The sequence below is a fragment of the Arvicanthis niloticus genome, chromosome 21 (genome assembly GCF_011762505.2).
Source record: "Arvicanthis niloticus isolate mArvNil1 chromosome 21, mArvNil1.pat.X, whole genome shotgun sequence".
Lineage (NCBI taxonomy): Eukaryota > Metazoa > Chordata > Mammalia > Rodentia > Muridae > Arvicanthis > Arvicanthis niloticus.
Genome location: NC_047678.1, coordinates 34,742,189 through 34,761,032, shown reverse-complemented (window position 1 = coordinate 34,761,032; position 18,844 = coordinate 34,742,189). Strand labels below are relative to the sequence as shown.

At 46.2% G+C, this 18,844-nt stretch overlaps 1 protein-coding gene across 1 annotated transcript in view; it reads right to left on the bottom strand.

Moving 5' to 3' along the window:
* Positions 1–1,548: 1,548 nt before the first annotated feature.
* The window catches only part of Susd5 (sushi domain containing 5), a 42,946-nt gene continuing 25,650 nt past the window's right edge, over positions 1,549–18,844 (bottom strand). The window contains exons 4-5 of the mRNA XM_034484526.2: positions 17,591–17,779; positions 1,549–4,652 (exon numbers count right to left, since the gene is read on the bottom strand). Coding sequence (XP_034340417.1) covers positions 3,358–4,652; positions 17,591–17,779 — 1,484 coding nt within the window. The 3' untranslated portion in view covers positions 1,549–3,357. The remainder of the gene's footprint in view (positions 4,653–17,590; positions 17,780–18,844) is intronic.

Genomic DNA, 18,844 nt, shown 5'->3' with positions numbered 1-18,844 from the left:
CTATTGTTTTTTTTTCTTTTTTCTTTTTTTTTTATTCTCCTGTGGATTGATAAGTTATAAGAAATGGTTAATATTATTACAATTCTTGTATTTGGATTTACTTTGCCCTTCCCCCCGCCCCCAACCTGGGAGTGTTTGAATGTCAAAGTCCTACATCTGGATTCCTGACGCATGTGGGCATGCGCTCTCAAGAGGAGAGTGTGTGGGAGGATAACAGGAGGGACTGAACAAGGACACAGTCTCAGTTTGACAAGGGGTGTCTGGATCTCATGGGAGTCCTGGAGCATGAGTTGCACAAGATAGTTCCCATTTTAGTGAAGGGGGTGGGCCTCTTGGATCTCCATGGCACTGGTCCAGTCGGGGAGAAGGTAGGTCTCACTGCGAGTGAGGGTACATTAGGTGCTTTACTAGTGTTTTAGCAGCTGAAAGATCTTCACCTGCCTTGTGTGTCTGCAACACAGGGGGGCTTGAGAGTCACAGTCTCTTGGTGGCTGGAGGTGTCAGGGGTTGTTACTAAAGGAGATGACATTGATGGTAATGATTTCTGTTTAAGTACACCATCCCTTCCAGCTAAACCTCTTCTCTCTCTCTCTCTCTCTCTCTCTCCATCCCTATGGAATAGACTATCTGGGCTCTTCTTGTTACCAACTGGACACATGTTCTGAAGATTGCAGAGAGAGGTAGTCAGGTCTTTATCCCCAACTGCTCCAGGTCCTGTCTGGACCATGGCTGCATCTTCCTCCAGGGTAGAGCTCTCCTTGCAGGGTCCTTCCAATCACTAATGCTGTCACTGAGTGCCCTGCCAGCTCCATACCAACCTTTGGTCCTTCTGTCATCTGGCATATTTGCAGACATCTGTCTAGCCCTCCTTAATTATTCCTTTGAGAGCCTAACTGCTGAAAGGAGGGGTCACTGGGTGAGGTCTCCCAGACCTGACCATGCACACTTTATTATTAGAGCACTGTGCTCCATGCAGGTTCTAGCTCAGCAGAGCTGGAGAAGGTCCAAATTCTATATTTCTAGCATGTTCTCCAAATTCCTTTATGATTGGCATGAGGAAGATGGAAGGATGAGAGAAGGGGCAGAATTTCCGCCCCCCAAATTCTGCAGCTGGAGGTAAGGAAGCTGAGGCCATGGTTAGAGAGAACCACAGTGTACACAGCAAGCACTAAAACATTGGTTTTAGTAGTGAATACTTTTTAAGAAGTCATGCTGGGGCAGGGGAGTTGGCTCAGTGGGTGAGGTGCTTAGTGTGAGACTTGGGGTTGATTCCCAGAACCCATATTGGGCCAGGCTCAGGAGTGGACATCTGTAATCTACGGAGAGATGTGTGTCAAGAGACAGGAGAGCTAACCTGGTGTATGCAGGTGCAAACAACAGGGGCACCCTGTGGCAAACAATATGGAAGGTGAGGATCAATGCCTGAGATTGCCCTTTGACCCCCCCCCCCCACACACAGTTGCAGATGCACACACATATGTGCACGCACAAGTTTAAAAAGTGGTCCAGTAATGTAGAAATTCAATACATTGATCAAGATTTGGGGGGAAATAACTTTATTTTAGATATATCAGAAGCTTTGTATTAATAAAACCCTTCCTCCTCCCCATTTTCATAAGCATGACCATTCTCAATGCTTTTGCAGTGACAGCTTAGGTTCCTGGTGAGCCCGTGACCTTCCGACAAGAAGTCTCATGTTCTTTCATATTAATTAAGATGACAGCAAACTGGTAAAATGCATGAGCTGGCATGCTGCACTGACTTTACAGTCCATGTCTACAGAAGGATGCATTGACACGTGTTAATAATTTATAATAAGCTTATTAAGACATTTGTATTAATACCATCTACTTACATGTTGATATAAATTCAGTGTTCCAGAGTTAATTAGTTACTTACACCATCCCCGTGTGGACACAAAGGTTATTTTACAGAACTAGTCATAAAAATAGAAATGCTATCTCACAAGAGGTTCGAATCTGATTTAAAAAATGTACAGTCTCTGCATTTACTCCATCGAGTTCTTCTTTGGCGACATACAGGAAGCATCTTCTTCCCTCTCTCTGTTCCTTCTGAAGCAGATGTGTCCTTGCTGGTCCCCCTGGGCTTTTGTGTGACCCAGTTATAGTCCCTGGGATTTTGTATTGTGTTATACCGTTCCGTAGCTATTGAACCTGTTGTTTTCCAAAGCGTGAATCAAGCAGGTGAGAGCACAGAAAATACATCGTGAGATCTTTTTTCTTCCTTTGGTAAAAGACCATCACCAACTTTTTTGCTTTAGGGTTAGGGTTACACCTTAACCAGAGATTGAACTCAGGACTTGACACCTGCTAGACAGATTCTCTGCTGCTGAGCCACACTCCCTGTCCACCTATGTTTCAACTGTAAAACTACCACCACACAAAAACAGACACTCCTGTGGTGCCCCAGAAAAAAAAATGTACGGCCTCCGCCACTTTCGCCTTCAAGAACGTAATTCAGATAGAAACCCATGGTGTGCTTACTTCTGAGCTAATTAACACCCTGGAGACAATCAGAGGTGACACTTTCCATGCTGCTGTGAGATGCCGAGGCTAAGTGAGACAGGGTGCAGGCGGTGCTCACCTCCCTGTCTCCAGGCCTTCCAGGGTTCCAAGATCACCACATGACAGAAGCCAATGGTTCTTAACATCAACACACATCAGAACTACCTGAAGACTGACCTCAGAGCTGGCCCGGCCATATCTTCAACAACTCCCCAGGTGATGTGCCCCTAATCGGAGGACTGTCTTTATAGAATCACTGTTGAGACGACACTCAGTGGTCATTGTGATAACCAACAGCTGGGATGGATCAGCCCAGGGCCAACCATGTCCATTTTTATTCATTCTCCACCAAGCAGTGCCCATATTTGATAAAGCAGTCTTTCGACTTCTTCAAATATTTCCCTGCTTCCAAATCATTCATTCTTCCTGAAGTTCAGAGAAACCGTTAACCCTGAGAGAAGAAACCAAGAATTGGGTTTCACTGCCAGCCCTGGAGCGTGGAGTTAGTGATTCTCTCTCTAAAGATGAAACAAAAGGTGATTTTAAAACAGCTACTCCCCAACCTTACATTGGAATAGGGCCAAAGCAGAGGTCTGGGATTCGGGGAATGAATTCCAGGGCAGCTAGTTGAGGAGACCTTGACATATGTGATGATGTCACCAACCCCTTTCTGCCCTTTTGGCACCTCCAGAGACACTTCTCAGCATATAGAAGAAAGACTTGAACTCTAGAGGGTGAAGCCTTCCCACCTCAGATCCGGAGAATCATCAGTGTGACCAGTCACAGTTAATCTTCCTCCAAGCGGCTTTGTGAGAGCCTGTGCTGACAGAGGCTAGACCTTCTCCATCTCAATCTGCTGGTGGTAGTGTCTAGCCTGCCTCTGTCCAACGTTCAGCTTGTATACAGAGCTCTTGTGCTGGCACCTGCGGTAGCCCCACACGGCTCCCACAACTGCCAGGAGCAGCAGTAGACACAGGACAGTGACGACGGTGGCGATCACCGGGCCTTTCCTGAAGCTGGGACACTCATCCCCCACACATGGTGCCAAGGTTGGAAGAAGCTTCTCCTCACTTGCATCAGGCCCAGGGCCCTCCTGTCCCAAGAAGTCCTCAGACAGCAGGTATGGGAAGCTATCCTGAACCTCAGGAGCAGTGACCTCCACTGGAGGCTGGGTGGCCTCCACATGAGTCGAGGAGATTCGTTTATGTGTCGGCTGGAGGGTTGTTGGTACTGTCTCTTGGGAGGAGGTGGTCAGTTCATAGGGTGAGGTGGCTGTGAGCGACTGCAGTGTGGTAACTCTCCGGGGTATAGTTGATTGATAATTGGTCAAATCAACATCCCAGATATGGGAACTCTCAGTCTCAGACTCGTTGATGGGTCCCGGAACCAGAGCTTCTACGTCAAGCATCTGAGATGGACCAATCGAACCGTGTATCACAGATTCACTTGGTGTGACAGTGACATTCTTATGCTCCTTAACGTTCCCAATAGGCTGATCAGGAGTCATGAGGACACTTTCATCTGGTCCCACTGACCCATCCCCCTTGTCCACATCGTCCTCCTGCCCAGCCTCTACCTTCCTCCAAGCCCCATCTGTCACAGGGTAGCCGTCTAACCAGGAATCGTCGCTGCTGCTCACCCCTGGGTCCTCCGCCTTGCTGTCATTCCTATCCACAAACGGCTCCGAGGGGCTGTAGGTGGTGGCATAGACCAGCCTCGTTTCAGACTCCTCTGGGGCCAGTTTCTCTTCACTGTGATTGTCTCCGGCAGGAAGTGGCTCTTTGGTCTCATCACCCACATCTTTTTCCAGCTCTGGCTGGTGGAAAGTCTCGGCCGGAAACCAGAGTGAGTACTTCCGGTGTAGGCGGGATCTCGGCCAATCTGCTCGGACACTGCTCCCAGCGATGGGCAAGCCTGTGGTTGGCACAAAGGCTTTTTCCTGGGCTATATTTTCTTTAGAAACAGAAGTGAAGACCAGACGATCTTGTTTTGGTGTCTCGTCAGAGGCGTCTTCCTGAGCCTTTTCCTTTTCTCCCTCTGCGCGGGAGTCTTCCATGAGTTCCCTGAATGACACGGATCTGTCGTCTGGGAAATTTTCTTCATAGTCAATATGGGCCTCGGCCTCATCTGGGGGGAAAGAGGAGAAACTCCATTAGATCTAAAGATATGGAGTCAATGTGGAAAACCCGAAGGGGAACAGACCATGGAGATTGGAAGAGAATTAACAACTATTGTCGCTTGGGAGTCAGTCACCCCTGAAGAATGTACACTCGGATCATTCTAACTACAATAAGAGTTTAGCATAGGCATTGGGGAATCTATGAAATATTTAAAAACCAAGCATATTTCTATATACTAGAAAACAACTTTTTCCACCAATCAGGCAGCATACACCAGCTGGTCCAGGTCCCCAACACACACAGCAGAGGACTGCCTGCTTGGTCTGGCTTCAGTTAGGAAAAGAGAGACTTGAGGCCCCAGGGAGTGAGGAGGCCTGGCAAGCAGGGTGTGTGTGTGGGTGTGTGGGGTCATATTCTTAGAGATAGGGGGGAGATGGAATGGGATGAGGAACCGCGGAACGGTGGACCAGGAGGAGAGTGATGACTGGACTGTAAAAAAATAAAGGTAATAATAATAATAAAAAGAATAAAGGGAGATTATAAGACAGGAAATAAAAAAACTTACTCTCATGAGTCATCACCCACACTGGGGTGGGATTTATGGTGATACAGTTGCTCTCGTGTCACTCATGTTCCTATAAATGACTCCAGTAAACTCATTGGTCCAATTTAAAAAAAAAAAAAGCAAACAACTTTTAAAAAAAGATTTCCAGAGAACTAACAGTTTTAAGGATACCGCTTAGAACAACAACAACAAAAATGAGGTGTGGTAGTGCATGCCAGTAATTCTAACATTTGTGATAATGAGGCAGCAGGGTTGTGAGTTGGAGTCTAAGCCATATAGTGAGACCCCGTCTCAAGAGTGGAGGGTCGGGGCAGGGGTGTAGCTCGGCTGGGAGGTACTCTCTAGCATACATAGCATAGGTCACTGTGATAAATACTGTGGTCTCGGTCAGCTCACACTTCAGGGCACAATCCATCATTGAGGGAAATCGTGGCAGGAACGTGGAGGCAGGAGCTGAAGCAGAAACCATGGAGGGATACTGCCTCTCAGCATGCTCTCAGGGCCATGCTCAGCTAGTTCCTCCATCTACATCTCCCAGTCTCCAACTCCTGAGATAGGGTATCACTATGCAGTCCCGGCTGGCCTGGAACTCACTGTGTAGACTAGGCTTGCCTCAATCTCATATTTACTAGCCTCTGTCTTCTGAGATCAGCTTTCTTTTATAGTACATGTCCATGGTGTGCTGAGCTCTCCCAAATAGCTATCGAAAAGACAGTGACCTACAAACATGCCCATAGGCCAATCTGACCAAGGCAATTTTATCTTCCCAGGTGATTCAAGCCAAGTACAAACAGCAACCAGTACAGTGTACAAGGATCTGGGTTTGATCCCAGCAATATGTCAACCAGATGGGCACACCTGTTATCTCAGCACTCAAGAAGTGGAGGCAGGAGGATCAGAAACTCAAGGTCATTCTCAGCTATATAAGGAGCTTGAGGCCAGTCTGTGATATATGGAACTCTGTCTCAAACACACACACACACACACACACACACACACACACACACACGTGCATAGGCGCACACTATAAATAAATAAAATGTAAAAATATTGAGTAAATAAAATTTAAAATGGGTCAGAGCCATATATGTCTAGCCCCATTGCTGGGAGCTAGGGACAGGAAGATTTCCCAAGACTTGCTGGCCAGCTAGACTAACAAAAAAATAGAGGGCTTCAGATTCAGGGAGAGACTCTCTCTCAAGACAAAATAAAAAACAAGGTGGAAGGAGGTGGGGGATAGTTCACTGGGCAAATGTGCTCACCATTCAAGCATGAGGACATGAGTTCAAATCCTCCGAGCCTACATAAAACCCAGGTGGAGACTCTCCAGAAGCTCACAGACCAGCAAATCTTATGTATTGTAGAAAAACAACGAGACTGTCTCAAAGTGAAAGGCAAGGACCATGGCCCAAGGATGCGCCTTGTCATGTCATTCCGGGTCCTGGTGTGAACCAACTCCTTCACTCAAGGAACTTCACTGAGGTCGACCAGTTGTCCTGAACTCTACAAGTTGGTCTTACTCACCCTACTGGATAAATGGCTGGTTTTTATTTATAAACTGTACTTTAAAACACAACACACAAGATCAGATGACAAAACTTTTCTCTAAACTTCATGTGAAACGGATCAGTTGTCCTGGATCCAGGTGACTACATTCAAAGTCATCAGGTGAAGTCTTGGGCCAGGAATGAAGAAGTTAGGATTGCTGGTATTGCCATTTGGATGGGCCATGATGGAAAGATTGCTGATGGGCATGGTCTCCATCTTTCTTTTGTCTTTTTTTTTTTTTTTTTTAAAGACATGGTCTCTATGTAGCCCTAGTTGGAACTCTGTAGTCCAGGCTGGCCTTAAACCTGTTTCTGATGCCTTACAGTCCCACATAACCCAGGCTAGCCTTAAACTTAGCAAGTACCTGAGGCTTGCCTTAAAACTTCTCTCAAGAGCCTCTTAATCTCCACCTCTTGTGTGCTAAGGTTACATCATTAGACACCTTGGCCAGCTCTAAATTGTTACACATGTGTGTATTGCATGTGTGTACTGCTCCCAAAAGCCAGACGAGGGCATCAGATCCTTTGGAACTGGAGTTAGAGATTGTCGTGAGCTTGCATGTAGGTGCTGGGAATTGAACTTGGGTCCTTTGGAAGAGCAGTCAATGCTTTTAACCACCGAGTTCCCCGATTATTTATTAAACCAGTAGGGTTTGGCTGAGAGGATGGTTTACTCTGCAGAAGAAGCTTTGACAGTAGCCATGAGTTGCTCGAAGGAAGGAATCCAGACATTGAATCTGTAAGGTAGGATAAGAAGTCCTATCACAAGTATTTGAAAAATACTTTTTTTTTTTTTAAAAGAGACAGGGTCTTGCTATGTTGCCCAGGCTAGCCTATAATTCATAATCTCCTAAATTGCTGGGATTACAAATATTCATCTTTATGTCTGGCTCACAGAGGCATCTTTAAAGGAATGAAGGAGTAAATTGTTCTGGCATGGGGAGGGAGGAAAAGTCTGAAGTAGCTCACACCCAGACTGCTCTCCAAAGCAGCTTCCTAACGACTCAGAACAGAAGACCTATTTCCAAGGAGCACAGCCCCCAAACGCAAGGGGGCACTGGACCACTGCCAAGTGATGAGGAATGAACAGCTTGTCCCAAGTCCTCTGAAAAGACACCATTGTTGAATGTATACACACACTCAGGCACACACACACACACACACACACACACACACACAGTCACACACATAATCACACACACAGGCACACCCACAGACATACACAAGCACAGACACACTCATAGGCACACACACACACATACACATTCACACACACAGGCCCCTCATTGTGTCAGTTTCATAGAGTGCCCCAGGAGACCACTGCTGGCAGAGTCATCAGAAAAAGGCAGAGAGGTGACTTTTCACCAAAATCAAATCTTCCTGCAAAGAAACTTGGTATTCTTCACAAGTTACTTTATGCTATGACTGTTAGCTTTCAAACCTGGGACAAATGGCTGAGCTGCTTCTTTAACATAGCAAAGCAGACCTGGCTGCCAGCTTCTCCTTGCACCTGTCACAGGGTCCTCCACCCTGCCCTCTATCCTGAACTCTCCAGGACCGAGAGCTGGCCTGCTTTTCCCTATATAGTAAGTTCATTTCGGTTAACTGACCTCTGTAATTTTGGGCTTCCTGTCTGCTGCTCCTAGTTCCCCTCTTGCCCCTCTTTCTTCCCTTCATCCCTTTCTGCACATGGCTCTGCTCATGTCCACTCTGGACTCTCCCAGATGTCCCTGCTTCTGGCTAGTCTCTTCCATATAATCTACAATAAATCTCCTCCAGCATACTGAGTGAGCAGTCATGTTCTTTTTCTTTGATTTCTTTTTTGTATTTAGTGTCCAATTTGCTTTTAATTAAATAATAAGAATAAGAATAGAAGAATAAGGTGGGAAGATGGCTCAGCAGGTAAGACTTTTGCTGCCAAGCCTGATGTCTTGAGTTCTACCCCTGGGGTTCACATGGTAGAAGGAAGGAAGTGGCTGCCACAAGTGGTCCCCTGACTTCCACTCTCATGCCGTGGTGTACATACATATGTGCACATACACAGGCACAAAGTAGCCTTCTCTAAAGGCTGTAAGCAACATTTGTCTATATGAATATAAATGTAAATATTGGGAGGGCATCTTGGTACCATATCAATTTAGCTAAACAATAGTAAGTTCACCCCATGGCCCTAATCTCTTCAGTTTTTTTGCTGTTGATTTTTGTGTTATGAGGCAGGGTTTTACTATGTAGCCCTGGCTGGCCTGGACCTCATTATGTAGATCAGGCTGGCCTTAAACACAGAGATCCACCTGCCTCTGCTTCCATAGTTCTGGGACCAAAATCATGAGCCATCAAACCCAGCCAGAAGCCAGGTTTTTTTGTTGTTGTTGTTGTTGTTGTTGTTGTTGTTTTCCCAGACATGGTTTCTCTGTATAGCCCTGGCTGTCCTGGAACTCACTCTGTAGACCAGGCTGGCCTTGAACTCAGAAATCCGCCTGCCTCTGCCTCCCAAATGCTGGGATTAAAGGCGTTCGCCACCACAGCCCGGCCAGAAGCCAGTTTTTATAAAGCTTTATTCGGTCTGAAGTCGATGAGCCAGATGGACAGAGCCAGTGCTTAGGAAAACCACTGTTCAACTCCTTCTTCTATGTGATTTATCCGGTGTTCTTTTTTTTTTTTTCTCATGGTTTTTCAAATCAGGTTTTCTCTGTGTAGCCCTGACTTTCCTAGAACTCACTCTGTAAACCAAGCTAGGCTTGAACTCAGGGATCCACCTGCCTCTGCCTCCCCAGTGCTGGGATTAAGGTGTGCACCACCACCATATCTGGTTTATCCTATATTCTTAAGTATGTTGTAAAGTGAACTCGCATCTTCAGAAGGGACAAGAAATTAACCATAATTGAACTGTCACTGTCCAGAGTAGGAGACACTGACCCTCATCCTAGCTGCCTGGAAGCCAGTATTCTGCTAGCAGCCTTCAGATGAAGATGTAGAACTCTCAGCTCCTCCTGCACCATGCCTGTCTGGATGCTGCCATGTTCCCGCCATGATGACAATGGACTGAACCTCTGAACCTGTAAGCCAGCCCCAATTAAATGCTGTCCTTATAAGAGTTGCCTTGAGCTGGGCGGTGGTGGCACACGCCTTTAATCCCAGCACTTGGGAGGCAGAGGCAGGCAGATTTCTGAGTTCGAGGCTAGCCTGGTCTACAGAGTGAGTTCCAGGGCAGCCAGGGCTACACAGAGAAACCCTGTCTCAAAAAAACAAAACAAAACAAAACAAAACAAAACAAGAGCTGCCTTGGTCATGGTGTCTGTTCACAGCAGTAAAACCCTAACTAAGACACACATACACATTTTTTTTTTTTAAAGATAGATAGCACATAAGGAATGATACCCTAAATTGTTCTCTGGTCCCCCCTTACATACATGTCTCCATCCACATACAAGTATACATGCATATACAGAGAAGCACAGAAGACTAGGTAAATAACACCCTGGCTTATTCAGCTTATAAGATATGTTCTTGTCATCTCTGACCCTCTACTTCCTTCTTTCCCTCACCAGCACCCCGACCCTCAGCTCCAGTAGTCACCTTGCACACTTCTGTAGTACTGGTAGAGAGGTGGTCAGGGGCTGATGTCCAAAAGGACCCATTGCTCCAGGGTTCTCCTGCTGCCACCACCCTCTATCCTTGTCACGTTTTGGGAAACCTATGCATAGGTTCTCTTTGCCCTCACGTCCTGGTTACACAGCCTTTAAAAATAGTCATTTTAAAAAAAGACAGCAGACACGCCAGAAATAACTAGTGGCTCAATGAACCTCTGAACAAATATGGTCATATTGACGAGGGAATTCTAAATTCAGCTTTGGGCTCATGTTTGAGTCAGTGAGCAAAACGGAGCCCAAATGGCAGAGAAAAACAGAGACTGAAGTTGATTTAAGAAACCAAAAGAACGCTGTCCGCAATAAGAGCGGGGGGGTAGGGTGTGGGGGTGACTCAAGGAGAAGACAGTTTGGAGTGAGCTTCTGACTATGCTTGCTAGGAGATTTGAGGTTCCTGGCAGAGGCACCCCTTATTCAATGATGACACAGAAATGTCACAGGCCTCATTTAAATCCAAGCTCTGTGAATTTTGCTCCCGTTTATGTGACGCAGGCAAGTCAGGAAAGCTTTGTGGACCTCACTTTCCCCTTCTGCACACTGGAGCTAGCCAGTAATATGCTCACACTTACAATGAGGTGAAACATGTAAACTGCCTTATGTGGAAAGGTGCAGGGGCAAGTTGGGTTGGTGGGCAAGTTGGAGTGGTGGAGTTGTTCTGATTTTTAATATTTTTTAGCATTCTTTATTTTGTTTTTGTTTTGTCTTGTTTTTCGAGACAGGGTTCTCTGTGTAGCCCTGGCTGTCCTGGAACTCACTCTGTAGACCAGGCTGGCCTCGAACTCAGAAATCCACCTGCCTCTGCCTCCCAAGTGCTGGGATTAAAGGCATGTGCCACCACTGCACGGCTTTAATATTTTTTGATTTTATGCTTATGAGTGTTTTGTCTGCATGGATGCAGTTACAGACAGTTGTGAGCCTCCATGTGAGTGCTGGGAATTGAACCTGGATCCTCTGGAAGAGCATTCAGAGATGGCACGGAGCAGATACCTGCTTGGTAACAGCTACATCTCAGTGCCTATAAGATGTGTCTTATAGCCATGGCTGATCAGACCAGAGGAATTATACAGAAAGGTTAGAGAAAGCCAGACATGGCAGCAGACATTTATAACCCTGGACTGTGAGAGGTGTAGGCTGGAGTATCTGGGGTTCAAGGCCTTCCTCAGCTGCATAACGAATTCTAGGCCAGTTTGCACAACAAGAGAGATTATCCCCCAAACAAACAAAAGCCCTTAGTAAACATGACAGAGAAAAGTCAAGCTTGTTCACAGGGTAATGGCTCCTGCTGCCAGGTCTGGGGAGTCCTGCATGGGGGCAGGACACGATTTACCCCTGCAAGCTGTCCTCTGACATCCACAAGTGCACCATGGCACCCACACCCACACAAAAATCAATAAATAATAAATGTAGTAAGTGGGAAAAAAAGCCTAAACAAAAGAAACACATAAAATAAATAAATACACAGAGATACACATACCTGTACACACACACACATACACACACACCTGAACATAAACACAGGCACACATTCCTATATACACATACCCATATACACACACCTGTACACACACACAGATACATCTATACACACACACACCTGTATACACACATAGATACACATACCTGTACACACACACATGTGCTGAATCAAACCATTTACTAGTCATTGGGTGCCTCATGGAGCCCGGGAGGCAGAGGATGAGGAGGTAGCAGGGAAATCAGGAAGCTGGTGTTTGTGGAGGATGTGCACAGAAGTCACGACGACTATGTAACTGTATAGAAGTGCTCAATGCATTTAATGACCGTAGACATTAAGGAAGTAAAAGCTGAGAAACATGCCCACAGGCGATGCTGCCTGTGACTCTTGTATTTAGTGGGTTTGGTGAGTGGTGGATGTACCAGGCCAGGGGCAACAAAAAGGGGTGAGGAGGGCTGGAGAGATGGCTCAACGGTTAAGAGCACTGACTGTTCTTCCAGAGGTCCTGAGTTCAAATCCCAGCAACCATATGGTGGCTCACAACCATCTGTAATGGGATTTAATGCTCTCTTCTGGTGTATCTGAAGACAGGGATGGTGGTACATTCATTAAATAAATAAATAAATAAATAAATAAATCTAAAAAAAAAAAGGGGGGGTGAGGAAAGGAACCAAGGGCACATTCTTCCCACCCCAGACTCACAGAGATCCTCCTGCCTCTGCCTCCTGAGTTCTGACCTTAAAGATGTGTGCCCCACTGACACATTTTAATCTCCATGAAAACCAGGGAAGACAGAACAGTGGCCCTGGCAAACAGAGAAGGCTGTCCAAGGAGTGGCAAGGGCTTGTTTTGCTTGTTCAAGTTTTTTTTTTTTAATTAATTAATTAACTTTGTGTGTATTAGGGGAGTGACGGCACTTGAGTGGAGGTCAGAGGAAATGTGGGTGTCAGTTCTGTCCTTCTACCACGTGGATTCTGGGGATCGGACTCAAGTCCTCAGGCTTGATGATTTTACCCCAAGAGCCATCTCATCAGCCCTAAATCGTTTTAGAGTGTTGATTTAAGATATTTAAATGACAGAAGGGTTTGAGGAGAGCCATCGAGGCCTTCCTTAATTTGCTGTCCTGAAAGAGAGCTATTTATCTTCTAGACTTAGCCCAGGTGTTCCTGGGGCCCTGCAAGTCCTGACCATGAAACTAACTGGCCTGCCTCGTTCTCCCTCAGTTGCTGGGATTTTGTAGCATTGGCTTTAGAGCCCGGGTCTGGATGGAGCTATTCAGTCTTCCGTTCTCCTGTCCAAATCCACACATGTTGGTTTCCGTTCCCAGGTTGGCAGCTTTGCCTGGCATGCCTCTCTGCTGTGCTCAGTATCTAGCTATAACTGGTTGTTGCTCTAATTACAGAAAACCCTCGATGCTCTGCTCTGTGAGCATGGCTACAGATCTCCTTGCTGTGTCTGGTTCTTACTATGACAAGCCCGTGTCCTTCTTTAGGGCCATTTTTCTTTCCAGGCCACTGGCGCTATGAGAACGGTCCCTACCCTGGTCACACAAACCTCTGGTTGTCTCCTAAAGTGATTCTGTAGTTCCCATGGCTCACAGTCCCTCCCCTCTCCATTCTGTCACCTGTCCTCAGGATAGAGGGATCCTGTGGCTCCAGAAGAGGCCATAAATCCTGTGTGGCCAGAGGGGAAAGGATGCTGACAGCAAGAAAGGCTGAAGCAGAAAACCTGGGAACTAAAACCTTCATTCCTCACTTCTATTGGCAAGCACTAAGACTCTAAAAGGCCACTGGAAACTTCTGCCCCAAGTTCTATATGTGTGTTTGGTTCTTGTTTTCAGACTCTCTATTGTAGTACAGACTGGCCTTTAACTTGCTGGGTAGCAGAGGTGACTTTGAAGATGAAGCCTCCTGCTTCGGTCTCCCAAGTGCTGGGATTGGTGGTACAGTTTATACAGTGTCAGGGATCACACCCGGGGCTTCATGTATGGGACACTAGCACCCTATCCACTGAGTAAACCACCAGCCTCCCCCACACCACCATTTATGCTTTATGTAAGTCTGTGATGTCTAGAAGACTGGCTGGCCCTACGCTTTGACTATTCCTTCCTCTCCTCTCCATATTCTCTCTCTCTCTCTTTCTCCCTTCCTTCCTTCCTTCCTTCCTTCCTTCCTTCCTTCCTTCCTTCCTTCCTTCCTTCTAGCTATCTAGAATATCCATGAAAAATATCTCATGTTGCCCAGGCTGGCCCAGAATTCACTATGCAGCCGAGAACAGCCCAGGACTCCTGCCTCACCTCCCACCTGTTGAGACCACAGGTGTGTGTCACCATACACAGTAGGTATGCTGTGTATGCTAACCTATGGCCTCACACATACTTGGAAAGCACCGTATCAGTTGAATGATGCCACACAGTCTTTTCCTGTATCTTTTTCAGACAGATTTTCATGTGACCCAGGCTGGCCTTGAACTTGCTATTTAGTCAAGGATGACCTGCTCCTCTTTTTTTTTTTTTTTTTTTTTTTTTTTTGGTTTTTCGAGACAGGGTTTCTCTGTGTAGCCCTGGCTGTCCTGGAACTCACTCTGTAGACCAGGCTGGCCTCGAACTCAGAAATCCACCTGCCTCTGCCTCCCAAGTGCTGGGATTAAAGGCGTGTGCCACCACTGCCCGGCAGACCTGCTCCTCTTGTCCCCAGCTCCCAAGGACTGGGGTTACAGGCATGTGCCACCATGACCTTGTTGGTGAAGGTTTTCTGCAGACACCACACACACACACACACACACACACACACACACACCTTTTACTAGGACACAGATACTGTAAATGTTAAGTTTTCAGAGTAAGGAAAACAGTAGCGGTCTGTCCACCCAGCCAAGTGTGGAAGCCAGAATCCTCTCTGACTCCTCACTGCAGTGAGAAAATAAACACCTTCTAGAACATACAAAACCTGCATTTAGTTCTCATCCTCCCCAGGCCAGTAAACTACCCATTTGGTAGATGGGTGTGGCTTGCAGGAAGGTACAACTTCAGCGCCTCTGGAAAATATTAAGAGTCTGGGTGAGGATGGGCGCTAGACAGTTGATGGGCAACGCCCTCTGCCCTCCAGCACCTGTCTGCTTCTGTAGCTTTAGTTACTAGGAACTAACAAGCAAGCAGTGATAGTGGCCCTAGGCACGTCTGTAATAATTGCACAGGGAACTTTAAAATCTATGCTAACAAATATTGCATTTATCAATTGTATTTATTTATATTTACTTATCTATCTAATACCAAACGTTTGCAATAGCCCATAGAATCTGCAGAGGGTCTATAAGCTAAACTACCCTCTGAAAAGTTATAAAATAAATTTAAAGAATAACAAAAGCACATTCATCAAAACATGCTCTGAATTGAGACAAGATTAAGCCATATGCTGGGACAGAATCTTTATTTTTAACAATCTGGTTACGGGCTGGGGTGTAGCTCCCTTGGTAGAGTGCTTACTTAGCATGCGTGAGGCCCTGGGTCTTACCCCCAACCCTGGATAAACTCCTGTTTTTTTAATTCTTTAGCTGGCAGAGAAAGAACCTGATCAAGACCCATTGACTGAACCAAGACTATGTCTCAAGAAGAAAAAAAGAAATTAAGGGCAGAGCACATGGTGGTGAGCATCTTTAAACCCAGCACTCTGGAGGCAGACGGATCCCTGTGAGTTTGAGGTCAGCCTGGTCTACATAATGAGTCCCAGGATAGCCAGGGCTACACAGAGAAACACCATCCAGAAAAAAAAAAAAAAAAAAAAAAAAAAAAAAAGGAAGAGAAAAGAAAAGAAAAGAAAAGGAACCAGGCAGGGAAATGGCTCAGTGTTGAAAGTGCTTATTTCGAGATCTGAGTTGGACCCCAGGATCCACATGGTGGAGGGAGAGAACACTGTGTGCTGTCCCATGACTTCCACTTACATGCTATGGCATGTGTGCACTGCATGTGTGCACACTAGTAATAATGAAAAAGTAGGCTAAACAAAAATACAGTTTAATGCGTGTGCATTTGTGTTGCTGGAGACCAAACCCGGAGCTTCACATGTACCAGACAAACACTTTATAAATGAGTTCTACCTCCCAAGCTGGGAAGAAATTTATAACATTAATTATGAATGTCCCATAAGAAAATCTATGGTATGTAAATGAACATCTTCCCTCCCTCCCTCCCTCCCTCCCTCCCTCCCTCCCTTCCCTCCCTCCCTTCCTTCCTTCCCTTCCTTCCTTCCTTCCTTTCTGTTTGTTTGCTTTTGTTTGAGACAGGGTTGCTTTGAGTAGCCCAGGCTGTTCTGTAACTTGCTCTGTATATAGACCAGGCTGACCTCAAACTCAGAGATCCACCTGGCTTGGCTTCCCAAATGCTGAGACTAAAGGTGTGTGACACCATGCTTGAGTGTAAGTGACCATTTCTGATTAGAAATTAAAATTTCAATTAGAAAACCTGGCAAGTCATTTCCGCCGACAATTAACGTGAGGAAAGTTTAACGCTTGACTGGCATCATGTCACGACTGCACGACCATTCATGCGATGGACATTTTGACTGACTTCACAGATGGCAATCCTGAAGGCTGCTGGGAATGTGGAACATGAGGTACCAGAAACTTCTGGTGGGAGAGTGTGAGGATGGATGTTGATCCGGCTTTACAGGATCCATAATCACAGAAGAGACAACCCTCCGGCCTAAGTCTCCATCTTTGGTCAGAGATTTGGTCACAGTAACAAGAATGATAAACCAGACTTTGGAGCCCCTGGGATGCCCATAAATGCTGGGTAGGCATGGGAGTCTGTCTCTAATTTAATTGACAATTCAGAAGGTGGCGATAGAGCAAGCTAGTTAGCAAGACTCTCTCTGCTTATATTGGCAAGTTCTGGGTTGACAGATAAACGTGCAGGCAAAGCACTCATAACACATGAAATAATATAATACAGCTGGGTGGTGGTGGCACAGGCCTTTAATCCCAGCACTTAGGAGGCAGAGGCAGGTGGATTTCCTGGTCTACATCGTGAGTTCCAGGACAGCCAGGGCTACACAGAGAAACCCTGTCTCGAAACACCAAAATAATAATAATAATAATAATAATAATAATAATAATAATAATAATAATAATAATAATAATAATATTACAAATTATTTAAAAAGTAACTTAGACCCAGGCCGTGGTGGTACATACCTTTAGTCTCAGCACTTGTGAGGCAGAGGCAAAGGCAGGCAGATCTCTTGAGTTTGAGGCCAGCTTGGTCTACAGAATGAGTTCCAAGACAAGACAGCCAGGGCCTCACAGAGAAACCGTGTCTTGAGAAACAATAAAACAAAAGAAACATCACCACCACCACCACCACCACCACCACCACCACCACCACCACCAACAACAACAACAACAACAACAACAACAACACCATCACCATCATCATCATCATCAAACAATGAAAAAGAAAGAACAGAAAAAAGAAAAAAAAACATTTTAACTTAAGATCAAGTCTCTCCTTAGAGGACGGGGGCATGGAGGGCGTGGGCTTGTTAACCTTTCACCTCCAGCAGGCAGACAAAAAGGGCAGTTGACCACATTTGCAATGCCCCGAGCACATGTACTCCCAGGTGTAGACGCTTTAAATGCCTGGGGGCGGAAAGAAGCGGAATGGCAGCTGTCTACCAGCCCTGTGTGGGCTGCATGTAGGGAAGTAGTAGCGCTTACCTTTTCCACAGGCTTGTACCAGTCCATACCACTCCCCACAGCTGTTGCACAGCAAGGTGAAGGCCGTTTCCCGATGGCCTGTGATGGACCCTGGCGCACATACATACAGCAGCTCGTCCCCCATTTCCAAGCCAGTGCGACCCTGGAGGATGGTGTGTGGGAAGGATGGTGGGTCTCCACACGGTCTCTCTGAGGAGAAGCAGCAACAGTCACAGTCTCCTAAGTGTGATGGTTAATCTCCCTTGTCAGCCTGACAGAACTGGAATCGCTACAGAAATGCATCTCTGCGCATGTCTATACATCTACGGGATTTCCTATACTGGGTTGACTGAGGTTGGAAGACCTTAATATAAGGGCACACTTCAAAGCTCTGGTCCAGGACTGAATACAAAGGAGAATTTAGTGGGGCATGGTGGTACACACCTTTAATCCCAGCACTTGGGAGGAAGAGGCAAGAAGATCTCTGTGAATCTGAGGCAAGTCTGGTCTACAAGGTGAGTTCCATGATAGTCAGGAGTACAGAGAAAGAAAAAGACAGAGACAGAGAGAGACAGACAAGAGAGACAGAGACTGACACAGAGACACAGAGAGCTAGACAGAGACAGAGACACAAGAGATAGAGAGAGACACACAGACATACAAAGAGACAGAGACTGAGAGACACAGGCAGAGGGAGAGCTGACTGGGGATGCAGGAGCCTCCAGCCCTCTTCACCATGTACGGGACTGCACCCTCATTCTGTGAGCCAAAAGAAACGCACCCTTCATCAAGCTGCTGCTGTCAGTATTTCACCCCAGAATCAGGTCAAGTAGCAGATACACAAGTGATACAGAACATTCCCAGCCTATGAGAAAAAAACTGCAGAGTGAACCCACCTGCTCCTACACTCTGTCCCCTGAGTACCACCTTACACCCAAAACAAAATCCCAGGGACAAGCTCTTTTAACTCACAGCCTGGCAGAATGCCTGACACAGAGGAGGCACTGGGAAAAAAAACAAAAAACCAAAAAACAACTTGTTGGGTGACTCATTGTGGTACCAAGTTACAGTTTGTATTTTAAAATTGCCAGACACCAAGACCCCTCTGAGGTCTCCTTGGTGACTCAAACGTACAAGCTCACAGCAGGTCCTTTTGCCATGTTTGGATGAAGGAATCAGGGTGTCGTCAAGAGACCTACCTACATGCAGAGGTACTCTAGATGTACGTTCACATGAATACATGTATAGCATCTGTCTGATAGCTAATGGTAACAT